Source organism: Accipiter gentilis, chromosome 14 (assembly GCF_929443795.1).
Source record: "Accipiter gentilis chromosome 14, bAccGen1.1, whole genome shotgun sequence".
Classification (NCBI taxonomy): domain Eukaryota; kingdom Metazoa; phylum Chordata; class Aves; order Accipitriformes; family Accipitridae; genus Astur; species Astur gentilis.
Genome location: NC_064893.1, coordinates 33,988,586 through 34,002,174, shown reverse-complemented (window position 1 = coordinate 34,002,174; position 13,589 = coordinate 33,988,586). Strand labels below are relative to the sequence as shown.

The 13,589-nt window shown below is 51.1% G+C and overlaps 1 protein-coding gene across 9 annotated transcripts in view; it reads left to right on the top strand.

Moving 5' to 3' along the window:
* CDH22 (cadherin 22) overlaps positions 1 to 13,589 on the top strand; it is a 90,115-nt gene that overhangs the window by 43,810 nt on the left and 32,716 nt on the right. For all 9 annotated transcript variants that reach the window (XM_049817011.1, XM_049817010.1, XM_049817013.1 and 6 more), the window contains one exon: positions 3,446 to 3,565. In XM_049817011.1, coding sequence (XP_049672968.1) covers positions 3,446 to 3,565 — 120 coding nt within the window. The remainder of the gene's footprint in view (positions 1 to 3,445; positions 3,566 to 13,589) is intronic.

Below are 13,589 nucleotides of genomic sequence, written 5' to 3'. Positions count from 1 at the left end.
GCTTGTGAATTATACAATTGAGTGAATGCATCTGGGGAGAAGCAGCATCAGATGCAGAGCCTGATGCAAACTTTTACTGGCTAGCCCCCCTCTTTAATGATCACTGGGCTGGCACCTGTGGGGTGACAGCACTGAGATGGCTGGGATGGAGGGTCATGGCATAGTCCTTGGGGCACCAGCTCTGTCTGCATGCATGCAGTCCTGACACAGGTTATACTGTATACAGGGCAAGTGCAGGCAAATAACTCTGGGTTCGTGTACATGTGGGTGACTTCTTGATCTCCTAACCCTTTGCCTCTGAGGTGCCTAGGCAAGACCGAGTGGTTCTTGGAGTGTGGGGTGTTTGTGCAAGGTCAACAGGTTCTGCCTGTGGTGATAATGGGTGCAGAAGTGGGTGCTGCTGTGGACACTGGGCATGGACTCTCAGCTGGTTGCTGCCAGGCTGGGCACAGAAGGAGCCCTACCTGTTGCCAGGGAAAGGTGCTGCTCTTTGTGATTCTCGGGCTTTGGCACCTCTAGCATCCCTAGCAGGGCTTCTCTGCTGCAGCTGGGAGAGGGATGCTTGGAGACCCCGGTGCCATGTACTTTGACTTCTCTGATCACTTCCTTCTCAGCTTTCTGAGCAGAAGCTTCCCAAGGGAACATGCCAGAGTGCCCAAGGGGATGTGCAGGTGCTAGTGTGGGGTGATCTCCTTTGGTCATATGTGGTGAAAGAGTTGTGTGATGGCACGCAGGGGCAGGAGGAGGCAGGACAGACCCTTTCAAAGAAACACAGCAATAGTATTTCTTAAACAGTTGTTTGTGAGGCAGGGAGGCACTGTCGCTGTGGTGTAATCTGGACATGGCTGGCAGGGATGCACCTTAACTTCACTGGAGACAGCAAAGCATAAATAAGTCGACTTGAACTAGCTTGTTGCTGAAGACCGATGAGGGGGATTCTCATGTTATCAGCAGAACTGCAGCTCTAAGAAGACGGCCAGGGAGAATGAAAAGCAACCATGGTAACTGCTCATTTTCTTCAGTGAACACCCTTTCCAGGAGATCAGAAGCAAACTGGACTGGGGGGAGCACGTGCATCCTAGCTGCTCACAGCAGCATTGCTATTTCTGCTGTCTTGTCTTCTGCCTGAATCCAGGCTGGGTTGGTGCAGAAGCACCCTGGCTGCATGGCGTGCCTGCAAGCTGTGGGCTTGTGGTCTTCTGACAAGGGAAGAGGAAGGCACCATGGAGTGGAGCTCCTCATCCTCGATCAGGATGGTTCCAGCTCCATTTCTGCCCACTGTGATGTGGGAACAGAGGCTGCTTCTGGCTTTGTGTGTACCTCTGTTTAGGAATGTAATGGGTCTAGACTCAGATGCTGACAGCTAGCAGTAAGCCTGGCTCTGGGTTATTTCCTGACATGGGTCTAGCCAAGACCACCCTGTGAGATTGTCTTTGCAGCATGTGGATGGATGCGCTGCAGAACAGAAGGGTTTCTGGACCAGAGTGTGGTACCTCTCGTCCTCGGCTGGTGGCACAGCAGCCCTAAAGAGGTGTGCGAAGCAGAGCAGAACTGCTGGATGCAGCAGTGTGAGCTGTGAAATGCTCTCTCCTGGCCCTTTCGGTTTGGGCTGGTCTTGTGCCCTGGAGTCACCTCTGAAGCAAAACCTACCTTTTAAGTGTGTATTGGGTTTGCATTGCAAGGTTTTGGTGGCAGGGGGGGCTACAGGGGTGGCTTCTGTGAGGAGCTGCTAGAAGCTTCCTCTGTGTCTGATAAGAGCCAGTGCCAGCTGGCTCCAAGACAGACCCGCCACTGGCCAAGGCCAAGCCAAGCAGCGACGGTGGTAGTGCCTCTGGGATAACATTAAGAAGAAGAAAAAGTTGCTGTGCAACAAGAAAACTGCAGCCAGAGAGAGGAGTGAGAATATGTGAGAGAAACAACTCTGCAGACACCAAGGTCAGTGAAGAAGGACGGGGAGGACATGCTCCAGGCGTCGGAGCAGAGGTTCCCCTGCAGCCCGTGGTGAGCTGTCCCCCTGCAGCCCATGGAGGTCCACGGTGGAGCAGGCATCCAACTGCAGCCCTGAGGAGATAGATGCCCAAAGGAAGCTGTGACCCCATGGGAAGCCTGCACTGGAGCAGGCTCCTGGCAGGACCTGTGGACCCATGGAGAGAGGAGCCCACACTGGAGCAGGTTTGCTGGCAGGACTTGTGACCCCATGGGGGAACCCACATTGGAGCAGTCTGTGCCTGAAGGACTGCAGCCCATGGAAGGGACCCACGCTGGAGCAGTTTGTGAAGAACTGCAGCCTGTGAGAAGGACCCAAAGGCGGGGGAGGAGTGATAGAGTGGCTTTGGTGGGCACCTGGCATCCAGCCAGGGTCAACCCACCACAGACTGCAATCATTGCTGAGGGATCTTGTCCATTATAAAGGCTTCTCTACCACCCTTGTCAGCTCTTGGCCCTGGCAGTATCTTGCAGCAGGGAGTTTCCCATTTGGTTTGATTTTTCCTATGAACAACTCAGGGCTCTTCTCCCCATCCTGCACTTCATCCCACCAGAGAGGTGACTCGTGCCAAGAACAGGGTAGCCTGTCCTCACAGGTCTTTGGTCACACCATCTCCTTTCTCAGAGGTGTCTGTAGGTAGGATTAGGCTTCCCCTCCTTCCTCTCTTCTGTTGTCCCTGTAGATCTAAGTCCCTTTGCTCCTGGCCCCATTCTCATCTCCTGGGTCCTGCTTTTGTCAAATTGAACATGATGTCAAATTAAAACCATCACAGGGACAGTTGGAGTGAAGCACCCAGTTTAATGAGGCAGCGTTGAGAATCAATAACTTAATTGCAGATGTTTGATGGACTTTTATCCAATTTATAGTCCTTCTGCCCTGCTACGTGTAGAGCATGAGGACACAGTGCTGTGTCTGGCTCTGAGCAAGTGAAAGCCTCTCCTCTCCCATGGTCGTTGTCCCTTTGCCGGTCTGTCTGCTGCAGAGATATGGTGCTGCAGTGTGGATCAGGCCCTGGCTGGGAGGTCCCTCTACGGGCTGGAGGTGACTGTGTCGCTCACTGCTGACAGGAAGGGGGCAGCTGTGGTGGTAACATCTTGTCCCCAGCTCCTTCCCAGATGGTCCAGCAGAAGTCTGCTGGGAGAAAAGCTCCCAGCTGTTCAGATTAGTGATCTCCTGGAGAGCAAGTCCTGTCTAGACAGCAGCCCTGAGGCAGCCCAAGGTCCAGTGCCTTCTGCCACTCTGCAGGACAAAAGGGGCATTTGCAGCAGTGTCTGGAGTCTTGGCTTTTGCAGGAGGCAATGCTGCATTTGCACCCAACTGTTCTTGTTTCCATCAGCATGTGTGAGTGATCAGTGTTGGCCCCTGCTCTCCTGTTCTGCCAGCCCCTGGCCTTGAGGTTTGGGTTGCTCTTCTCGCCTCCTCCCTAACTTTTTGTTTTCCTCCTTGTCCCTGCTGCAGGCACCTCTGTGATGCAGGTGATGGCATCTGATGCTGATGACCCCACGTATGGTAGCAGTGCCCGGGTAGTCTACAGCGTGCTGGAGGGCGAGCAGCACTTTACTGTGGACAGTAAAACAGGTGAGCAGCACCCAGCTGGGCTGGGGCATTCCGTGCGGGGTGTCAGGAGACCAGACCGTGGCCATGCATCCCGCCTCTGTTCGGCGCACGGCTGTGTGTCAGCAGGCCTGTACCTCCATGCTGGCCATTGATGCTGGGGTACCCGTGCCATGGGCATTCCTGCGTGTTGGAGAGGAAGCTCGACAGCTGCTGCCCAGCTCCGTGCAGTGCCTGCAGCAGGCAGCACTGTGGAGCAAGACTGGCAGCTGCCAGCCTGAGTGTCCTGCCTGTGCCTGCAGTGGCCACAGCTCCTCTGTGTGCTCTATGCCCAGGGCAGGAGTGCACCTGCAGGCGCATAAAACATCAGTGTGAAAGGTTTAAGTACTACCAGAGGGGCCTTACCAAAGGCTGCATTGTTATCACCAGGGCTTTGATTAAAGGTAACACTTTAAATTAAGGATCGGTTTATAAATGTTCTATTAATATTTAATGAAAGAACAGTAGAAGCTGCTCCATTCCTTAATAACTTATAATAGAGCCTGTTGTAAAATGCCTCTGTAATAAATCCCTAGCAGATGATGCTCTGACATACTGGTTAGAGTAGACCATAACCAGGAGATGTCGGGGTATATATTCTCCTTGCCTCCCAGGAGTGTGACTCTCATTACCCTTAATGGGAGCCTTGCAAGCTTTCTAAGGAGGGAAGACACTCAAATGCTAATAAGAGGTATTTAAGGCACAAAGCATGCAGTAAAGTACCCACAGTTTAATGAAAAATTGTCAAAGGACAAGCAGGATGGGTAGCTGCAGCTCTTGTTGGAAAGCTGGACAGCAAAGTGTTTCCTCTCCCTCCACTGCTGAAGCACAGTGACCCAGGCTGAGATCAACCCCTGGACTTGAAGTTCCAAGTCTGTCAGGCTAACGTGTCTGTGCTAATTGATATTTTCTAAGGCTGTTTTTATGTAAGAGTGAAATTTGTTTGGAGGCTCTGGTCCAAGGAGAGTATAAGGAAGGTATGTGTGCCTGAGCCTCTGCATCTGCGTGAAACCATGCACCTCCTGAAAACTGGTCTGGTGCAGATGGGCAAGCCAGTCACAGCCCTGTCTGTGCCACCACCCCTGGTGAAAAATTTGGTAGCTCCTAAGCACACCTGACAGCAGAGCTGGGGTACACAGTGGAAAATGCCATTGTCTGGACAGAGGCTGGTATGCTGGGGAGAGTGCACAAGAAGCAGCTTGGGGCTGTACCCACTCCTGGCCCAGAAGCTGTTGCACCTGGGCTTTCTTCTCTCCCACATTTGCTTTGTTTTACTGTGGGGGGACCAAGGTGGGGGAGATGGATGAACAATGGCTTAAACACTGAAAATTCAGGTGAATGTGGGATTCTGTTGATCTGAGACAGTTTTGTGTGAGTGGAAGCCTGACTACTAGAATGAAGAGGGACCACTGGGAGCAAAATGCACAAGCCAGGACGTGCAGAGGCTCAGCTTCCTGCAACAACATTAATGCTCTGTATTAAGGCATAAACTAAAATGTGCCCTGTGGGACTGTGGTGAGAATTAATGTCACTCTGGGAATGCAAGCTTCTTGATTCCTTGACTTTTTGTGTCTTAATTCTCAAGCTGGCTGTTTCATATGCTGGGGGGGTTGATTTACTGTTCTACTTGCTTGTGATTCATAAAACCAGAACTGCTGACGGTCTGCAGAAGAGCCCTTGGCCCCTCTTGAGCGTGTCTGTTTCCAGAATATCTGACCACTAAAGCAGGTATTAGGGCTGACTCTTCGGTGATGTCTGAGCTGCGAATAGCCTTTCGTAGCTGCCTTGCCTGGGCTCCGGGAATGTGCTGTGTAGCTCTGCCTGTTGGGCCACTTAAGATGCAGCTGCAGTCTGTCCTGCACCGCGTGTGGCTTCATGCCTGGCACGAGCTGCGTGCCCCGCTGTCAGCGCTAGCCCGCATGGACGCACTGCTGGGGACAGCAGGTACAGGGCCGGTGGTGCCGAGGGGGGATGTTGTTTCATCGTGTCTCTTTGGTACTGGCCAGGAGCCAGCACATCAACCCAAGCAAATCCCATCCCACTCCCGCTCTGTGCTTGAATAGGTTTTTAGTGCTCCACATGGGAGTCCTGGTCTGACTGCCCTGGGTGGCCCAGCTTCTGGCCTGAGCATAAGATTTAATTATCCATAGCAGCAACATAACTCTCAGAGCCACCATTGTTATTAATGGCCATAAAAAGAACCATAAAACCCTGGCATGTTACATTTCTTATAATATATGGTAATGAAGAACAATTTGTTTTCCCTTTTTGGTTTTGACCTCCTTCTCCGCCTTTTCTTGCAGGTCCATACATGCATGTGCTGCCTTGCGCACCACCTAAGCCCATGACTCCTTCCAGAGCGGGTTCTCTCTTCCTTGCCTTTACGACCAGCTCTTTCCACACTGTGCTTCATAGCATAGGTGTTGCATGTGGTTTTCACACTTGAGTACAGGATATGGACCATGTGTAGGTTGCTTAGTTTGTCTCCTGTTCTTGGATGTTACTAGCTGTGGTATTTGGCTGGGATTTCGGATTCAATGGACCTTTCAAAGGCAGACCCAAACCATCTGGATGCCATGCTATACCAAGTCCTACCACTCCACAAGCCCTGAATCCCCATAGTGTCTCAGACACCTTTTTGGAGGGAGACAGGCATTTAGGCCCCACCAGAACAGTGGGAGCTGCAGTATGGTATTTGCTGGTGTCCACAAAGCTGTGGAGAATGATTCCAGTTTCTGCAGTGTTGAATGATGGTGAAGAAAAAGCACAGCTAATGCATATGAGCTTTTCTTTATTTCATATACACCAGCCACTATGTCTCGTGCTTTGAGAACTAAGTCTCAGACACTGAAACTGTGAGTGGGTTTGTGTTATGTACCTCAAATCAGGTCCCAGAACTTGCCCTGCACATGTTGAAGGTCTAGGCTGGTGCTTTTGGTGTATGAGTGGGGAGCTTTGTATGCACAAACTTTGGAGGCATGATTTTTTCTGTTAGCTGTGAGAATATCCCCTAGGCTTCTTGCAAGAGCCTGCAGGCATTAGCCATATTTAGGCTTTGTGCTGCCTTCCTCATTCATTCACCATTTGCAGATAGGGTGCAGCTGATCTTTGTCTGCTCTTTGTAACAGGTGAGCTGCATTGCACTGTTTTGTGGCTGCCCTGTTGCTGCCGGAGGAGGCTGTGCTTTTACAGTAGTCAGCAGGTATGTGTGCTTCACTGCTTCTGTTGGGAAGCAGCCACTTCTGTCTTTAGCTCTGGGTGAGAGCGCTTCAGTCTGACCGCAGAGAGCCCCTCTCTCACCCTGCAGCAGGCTGCTGACTGGCTGTGGGGCAGGCTTGCCACTGCACGGGCTGTGAGCCCCGGCTTTGCCCAGCATGATGTGGGTCAGGCGGTTTAGTGCTAGTTCCTGTTCTAGCTCCAGGAAGCCTGTCCTCACCAAGATCCTTCTAACTTACACTTTTCAGATGCTGAGATGGGTACAGAGAGTCCGCGACTCCCAGTGCATTTACATGAGAGGAGAAATCAGTGTGCATTTAAATTTGCAGGCCAAATTTTCATGTTGCTTTATATCACCCTGCACTCTCTGTACCTCTGCAGGTTATTTACCTATATAGAGGCAAATTTCTTCTTTGGCAGGCAGCTGTGCCTGCCTGCTCACATCCATTCCTGTGTTCTTTGCAATGCCCTTTCTCATCTCTGGCCAGCATGGCTGGAGACTTGCTGCTACCTGCAATCCCTGCTCACAGCCTCAGGAGGAAACCTGAAAATACTCAACACTCAGAAGGGGGGTGCAACCTGGTGCTCTGGGCTCCAGCAGTCTTGTTCATCCCTTTGCAGGGATATTGACTGCTACAGAACAGTCATAGCAGGTAATATCATAGGCCTTGTGATATTTGGTGCTTTCCTTAAAAGCCCAGCTTGTCAGTTTGGGAGCATGGGAATCTTGCTTTTTATTGTAAAGGAAGAGGTTGTTCTTAAAATCTGTCATTCCGCTGTATGCAGGGAAAAGACAGAAGGACTCAGAAGGTTAATTGAAATGCAGTCTGGCGTTTATGATTACTTAAAACAGCTCCTGAGTTCTAGAGCCTGTCTCCTGATTTGGAGACTTAGCCGGTGAGGGCTTAGAGGTACTTGTGCCAGGGAGAGCAGGACAAGAAATACTGGCCTGCTGGGATGAAGTTGATGGTTATTTGAGTGCAGTCATTAGTTGTTTCATCCTTACCTGTCAGCCTTGTCCTGTTTGGAGACTGTCCACAGCCCTAGTCCTGGGGTAGTAATGGTGCACTGGGAGAGGAGTTGTTGCTGGGATCATGCTGCATGCTGAATTGGGTTGATGAACTGTTGCACTTGTGTGATGCAGTGGTGGGAGGCAGAACGTGTGTTTTTTTTGCTGCTCTTGCCAGTTTGTTAAAAACGCTTCTAGGTGCCTGGAAACACAGATACCGGTATGTGCGTGTTTGTGTGCTCGTGGGTTTATGCACGTCTGTGCTCCACCCCAGAAGCTTATTCACCAGAGCTGTGCATAGGGACAAGGGACTCTGAGCGTGGGTGATAAGAGTCTGCAGAGAAGCCACGCTTATTTAAGGTGATTGCTCTTATTAGCAAGACTGAATGTTAACAGTCCTTTCCAGAGACTGGTGCAGGAACTTCAATTGGTTTGGGACCAAATTGTATGTTTGGTCATCTTGAGGAAATTAAGGTGTATCTACTAATGTGCAGTGGGAATTAATATTAAATGATGAGGGATTTGGCTGCTAAAAGGGACAAAGGGAAGGGTAAGTGTGCTGGCCCATCTGTCGGAGCTCACTGAGGGGTGCCTCCCTCCAGGGCACTGCTGCCTCTGTGCTGGCATGGGCAAGGCTGATTCCAGCCAGGAATGAGGCTCTGCTAGGTGCTTCTTTCTGAGCAGTGGCAGTAGCTCTGTCTCTCCAGGTGCTATCCTAGGAGCTGTGGGGCACCCTGGTTTGAAAAGGACTTGGCCACCCACTATGAAAGGTACCGTGTTAGAAATCTGCAGGCTTACAGCATCCCTCAGCTACAACAGTTGTGTGATTCTGTGCCCTTCCAGTTAACTTTGCTTGGTTATGCTGATGCAACCATAATGTTTCCATTTCTGCATCTCAGCTCTGTACCTTATTTGCTGAAGAGCCCTGAACCTTGTGTCTAGTATCTTGCTCAGACTGCCTGTAGCTTCTGCCTCCCCGATTGTCCTGAGCTGAAGGATAGGAAGGGGGGCTGTGCATGTAGGGTGGATGAAGTGCTGGTTCTTGGGGCTAAGATCCCATCTGCAGTGGGCTGACCTCCTCCAGGATGTATGCCTCAAGCAACACTTGTGTCTTGGCAGATATGTTGGTATTCCTATGTCTCTGCAGGCAGGTGTGGGCATAGGTGAGGAATCTGCAGTCTATTTGTAGGTGCCTTGCCACCCCTGGGCTGAGGCAGAGATCTGTTTGCTTTAACTGACCAAGGTACTGGGAGGAGTGAATCTGTTTTATCCAGCTCAATAGGAGGGGACAGAGAAGACAGATTCAGACTCTTCTCAGGCATGCACAGTAAAAAGACACAAATGGCAGGAAGAGAAAACTTGTCGCCATGAAGGTGGCATTTCCATCTTTGGAGATACTCAAAACCTGACTGGACATGGCCCTGAGTAATCTCATCTGCCTTTGAAAACCACCTGCTTTGAGCTGTAGTTGGACCAGGGACCTCCTGAGGATATGTCCATGTACATCACTCCACAAGTTTCTGGCTTTGTGGCAGGGAGCATGTTGCTCCTGACTGCCCTCAGCTGGAAGGTGCCTTCTCCAGAGGGTCTTTGAGGATGTGGACATCTGAGCTAGAAGTATCTGAGAGCAGAGCAAAGCCCATAATGATGGGATTCCTGGAAGGAAGTTACCTGCTGAGTGCTTTGTCCTGCTTTGTTTTTATCACCCAAAGAGTGTCTGCTGTTTGAGCAGATTTGATGGTATTTATGTGATGCCGTAAGTGTCCCCTTGCCTGGTAATTATACTGATTAGTCTGGATCATGCTGGAAAGCCACATGTGCCTTGTACCAGAGGGTATGCCACCATGCGTCTGTATTATTCAGCTATAACAGATGCTGACAAGAACTAGGGAGATGAGTCTGAGCTGGAGGTTGTTCTTGCGTTAGCAGTGTCTGGGAAGGACAAAGTTTGGCAGTTTTTCATCCCAAGGTGAACCTTGGGAGATGATAGTGAGGACTTTTCCATGTTCTACGTACAGCAGCGGAGGTCCCTGCCTCTTCTGTCTCTGTGTCCTGAGAACAGGTCTGCCACCATCACTTGCTGCTGCTTTTGCAGAGCACCTGGGGCTCAGATTTTTGGAGCAGAGGCTATCCTGGCTCTACAAGATGGGGCCACGCAAGTTTGCTGCTGGTGGTTGTTTATGACGGCACTTATACTGCCATATTCAAGGAACTGGTACGGAGTGTGTCAGGAGACCCTGATTTGTCAAGGCCACTGGTAAATTGTAAGTGGTGCCTCAGCCTGAAAGACAAAACCAGCCTGATGTTTGGGGTGGTAGCCTGGCATGGTCCATGCAACTTTAGGGAGAACAGCTTTCTCAGTGACAATCCTGCTGGGGCTCTTAAGAGGCCTGGGGCATGGGGGGGTTTATCTGCATCAGACCCCCACTTTTCCAGGATGGACTTGGACAAACAGCATCTCGGCAGGAGGTGGTTCCTGTTCAGTCTGCACCCCCGCCAAAGACAAGGATTTTGTCTGCCTTGTGGCACTAGAAGAACCAGAGCCGGCTGGGGCTGTTTGTCTGCCCTGCTCTGCACATGCCAAACGGCCTGGACTTGATCCCCGCTGGGACGGGTGACCTTGGAGGTGTTCTGGGAAGAGCCTGAGCACTTTCCTCCCATCTTGCATGGCATATTATGAGCTATATCATTACGAGCAGCTCAGTTAAGTCATTACAGCCTTGGTGAATGCATGAGCTTTTTCCCTCTCATCCCAATTCATCACTATTGTGCTGACATGAATCATTTTCATTATAAAATGCTTCAGACCCTGTTAATTAACAGGATTGCTTAAATTCCAATGAGATAGTGCTTGCCCAGAAATAACAGTTTTGTATTCATAGTGGAGTGGCAGGAGAAGCCTATAAGCACAACCAGCTGAGGCCAGTCCCATGCAGCCCTGGGCGCTTGTGCAAGGCCAGTCCCGCCTGCTCTCAGGTGGGAGGCTGCGGTTCTCGGTGGGATGTTCATCGCTCCCTTGTGGGTGCTCCCTCAGCCCCTTTGGGTGAGGTGGGGTGGGACTCCTGGTCAAACAGCTTCCTCTGAACAGACCCGGGACGAACGAGGGAGCTGGTTTGGACCCCAGGCCCCATCACAGGGTGAACACCCGCTGTCTTCCTGCGGAGGGGTTGGGATGCTCCCTGGCAGAAAATCTGCAGTGTTCTGAGCTGCGTCTCACCTGCGTGCTGGCCAGGAGCGTGGACCTTGGTGATCAAGCGATAGAAGGGCTGAGAGTTACCCGAGTGTGTAAACAGGCAGATGCTGGAAGTGCTTGAGAGATAGTGGGTGAGACAGAGCCTCCTCTCAATTCGTGGGACTGAAGGCAGTGGGAGTCCAGGTAATTACAGAACTGAAATGACAGAGGGACAAGGGAAGCTGGGTAAAACTGTGCCTATCCGTGAGAGCTGGGGGACTGCAAGGATCTGAAACGGTGGTTATATCTTTATTATAAATCCTAACAATGATAATCGTTGGAATAATTACTAGTTTCAGAAAGCAAGGAGAAATAAATGTCTCCCGAAGAGTGTTGCCAGCTCCTGCTGCACCTGTAATGTCATGCAAGGCTGGGGGGTGGGTGGGGTGAGGCGCAAATTTCCTTCTCCCACCTCAGTGGCATTTCTGACTGCCTTTGGGCCACAGCACCAGTGGCTCCTTGGTGCAAGCCGTCCACCCACAGCCTTTTTCAGGAGGTGCCCAAGGTCATGCCAGACGCATGAACAGGGAAACTGTGGCAGCCCGCTGGCTGTGGAGAGCTGATGCCTGGAAGCCTTGGGGTATTCCCCTGAAGCCACATCTTGTCTCCTTACAGCTGCTGGCACCCAGCTCTCCCCTCTGCTGTGCTCAGGTTGTGTTGAAGCTTCCCAGAAGTATCTGCCTTGAGCCAGGTGGCTTGGATGGCTGTGATGCTCTGCCATTGCTCTCTTTGTTGCGTGTCAGCAAATGTCTTGCAAGTTGCTGAGAGCAACTGGATGATTCTCTGCTGTTCGCTTGACAAGGGAGGAGCTCCTTGTTCCCTCCAGGTTGGACCCCCTCACTGGAGAGACACACCACACAGGCAGGCAACCCCCCTCCAGCATCCTCCCTAACACCAGGCAGGATTACTGGTGAAACAAAGCAAAGATGGATTTTGCAGTTCACAGTAGGAGGAGGTAAAGCTAATGGTTAAACAGAAAAGCCTGGAAGAGAGAGCAATTACAGAAACAGAAACGTAAACCAACGTCTAAATGTGTGGGAATGTTAAGAAACTGAGCTGGAGGGGATTTTAAGCTGATTCCTAGCTGTTCTGTGGTGTTGCTGGTATAGTGGGACTGTGCTGCTAATGACCTTGTATCCATGTATGTACTCATGGGTGCCCCTGGTGCCACCTCAGGGCAGAATCGTTTCTTTCTTTCATTCTCAAAATATTTCTTATCTGCTTTGTTTCCATGTAAATGAAAGACTCCTGAGTGACATAGGAAGTCGGGACTTCTGCCATTCACAGTGTTTTCTGGGGTTTACTACTCTTTGTTTCTTGTTTTACATTCCTTTAGATTTTAGTTCTTGTCACTTCCCCCAAACCCAGATGACTACTGAAGACCTATAAATACTTCTTTTTAAGAGACTTCATTTCATAAGAAGTACTAACATACCATAGATTTTGTTAAGCTTTATGGTCTCTAGTGCATTCTCAGCCCCTGACACAGGACATGTGTATCATCTCTGGTCCCCTTAACTTAGAGGGACAGTTGAAAATGAGGGATTTTGTGCAGACAGACTTTTGGAAATACACTGACACCCCTCATTCTCCAGATCAAATAGGGGGGGGGCCTCCAGGCATGCTTGGGCCAGGAGGCACCTGTGAAATGGAGCTTGGGCTCGGAGCACCCGCACCCTATGTTCTGTTAGGAACACTGCAGCAAGCCTGGCTCCTGCTTGAGCAGATAAGGATAAGTGGGCTGTTGCAGATTTGTGCCAAAGGGGTTTCGTGACTCAGCCTGGGTTTTTACACAGCCTTTCTGTGCAACCCTCAAGGCTGGCCCCAGTGCAGCCCCCGCATCTGGGTGAGTCCTCTTGCTCCTGTGCCTCTGGCTCCCACCAACCCTTCACCCCGCTCCTGGTCTCCCTGGAGAGAACAAACCTCCTCTGAGCTGGAGTTTAACCCTGTCAGAGCTACTGGCAGCCTGCAGTAGAAGCAGCAGTCGGGAACCTTCCATGCAACATGCCCATGAATCGGCTGCAGAGACTTGCTGGGATCAGGTTGGGCCTGTGGCCATTCCTGGGCTCAGGGGATTTTCAGGATGTTTCTGCCTGGCTGACAACCCCCTGGGCTGCTGCTTCTCTCCAGAGCTCTTTTCTCCACTCAGTCGGCTTTTGCTTATGTGATCTCTGTAAGGCTGCAAAAGGCTTTGCTCCTTTTTGCACCGGGGCCCAGATGATGTTGTTTGTTGTTGCCAGAAACGTGCTCCTATGGCAAAGGTGGCCAACGGCACCTAGGGCTGCGTTAGGAAGAGCGTCGCCAGCAGCCGAGGGAGGTGACCTGTCCCTTGGACTCGGCACTGGTGAGATGATGTGAGTGCTGTGCCTTGTTCTGGGCTGCCAGACATGAGAGAGACACGGGCATATCAGAGTGAGTCCAGGGAAGGGCCGTGAAGATTGGTGCAGTATTGGAGCATCTGTCATATGCAGAGAGGTTTGGGAGATCTGGCTGATGCTGTTTAGAGCTAGGGCTTGGACGAGGTAATCTCCAGCAGCCCCTTCCAGCCTCAC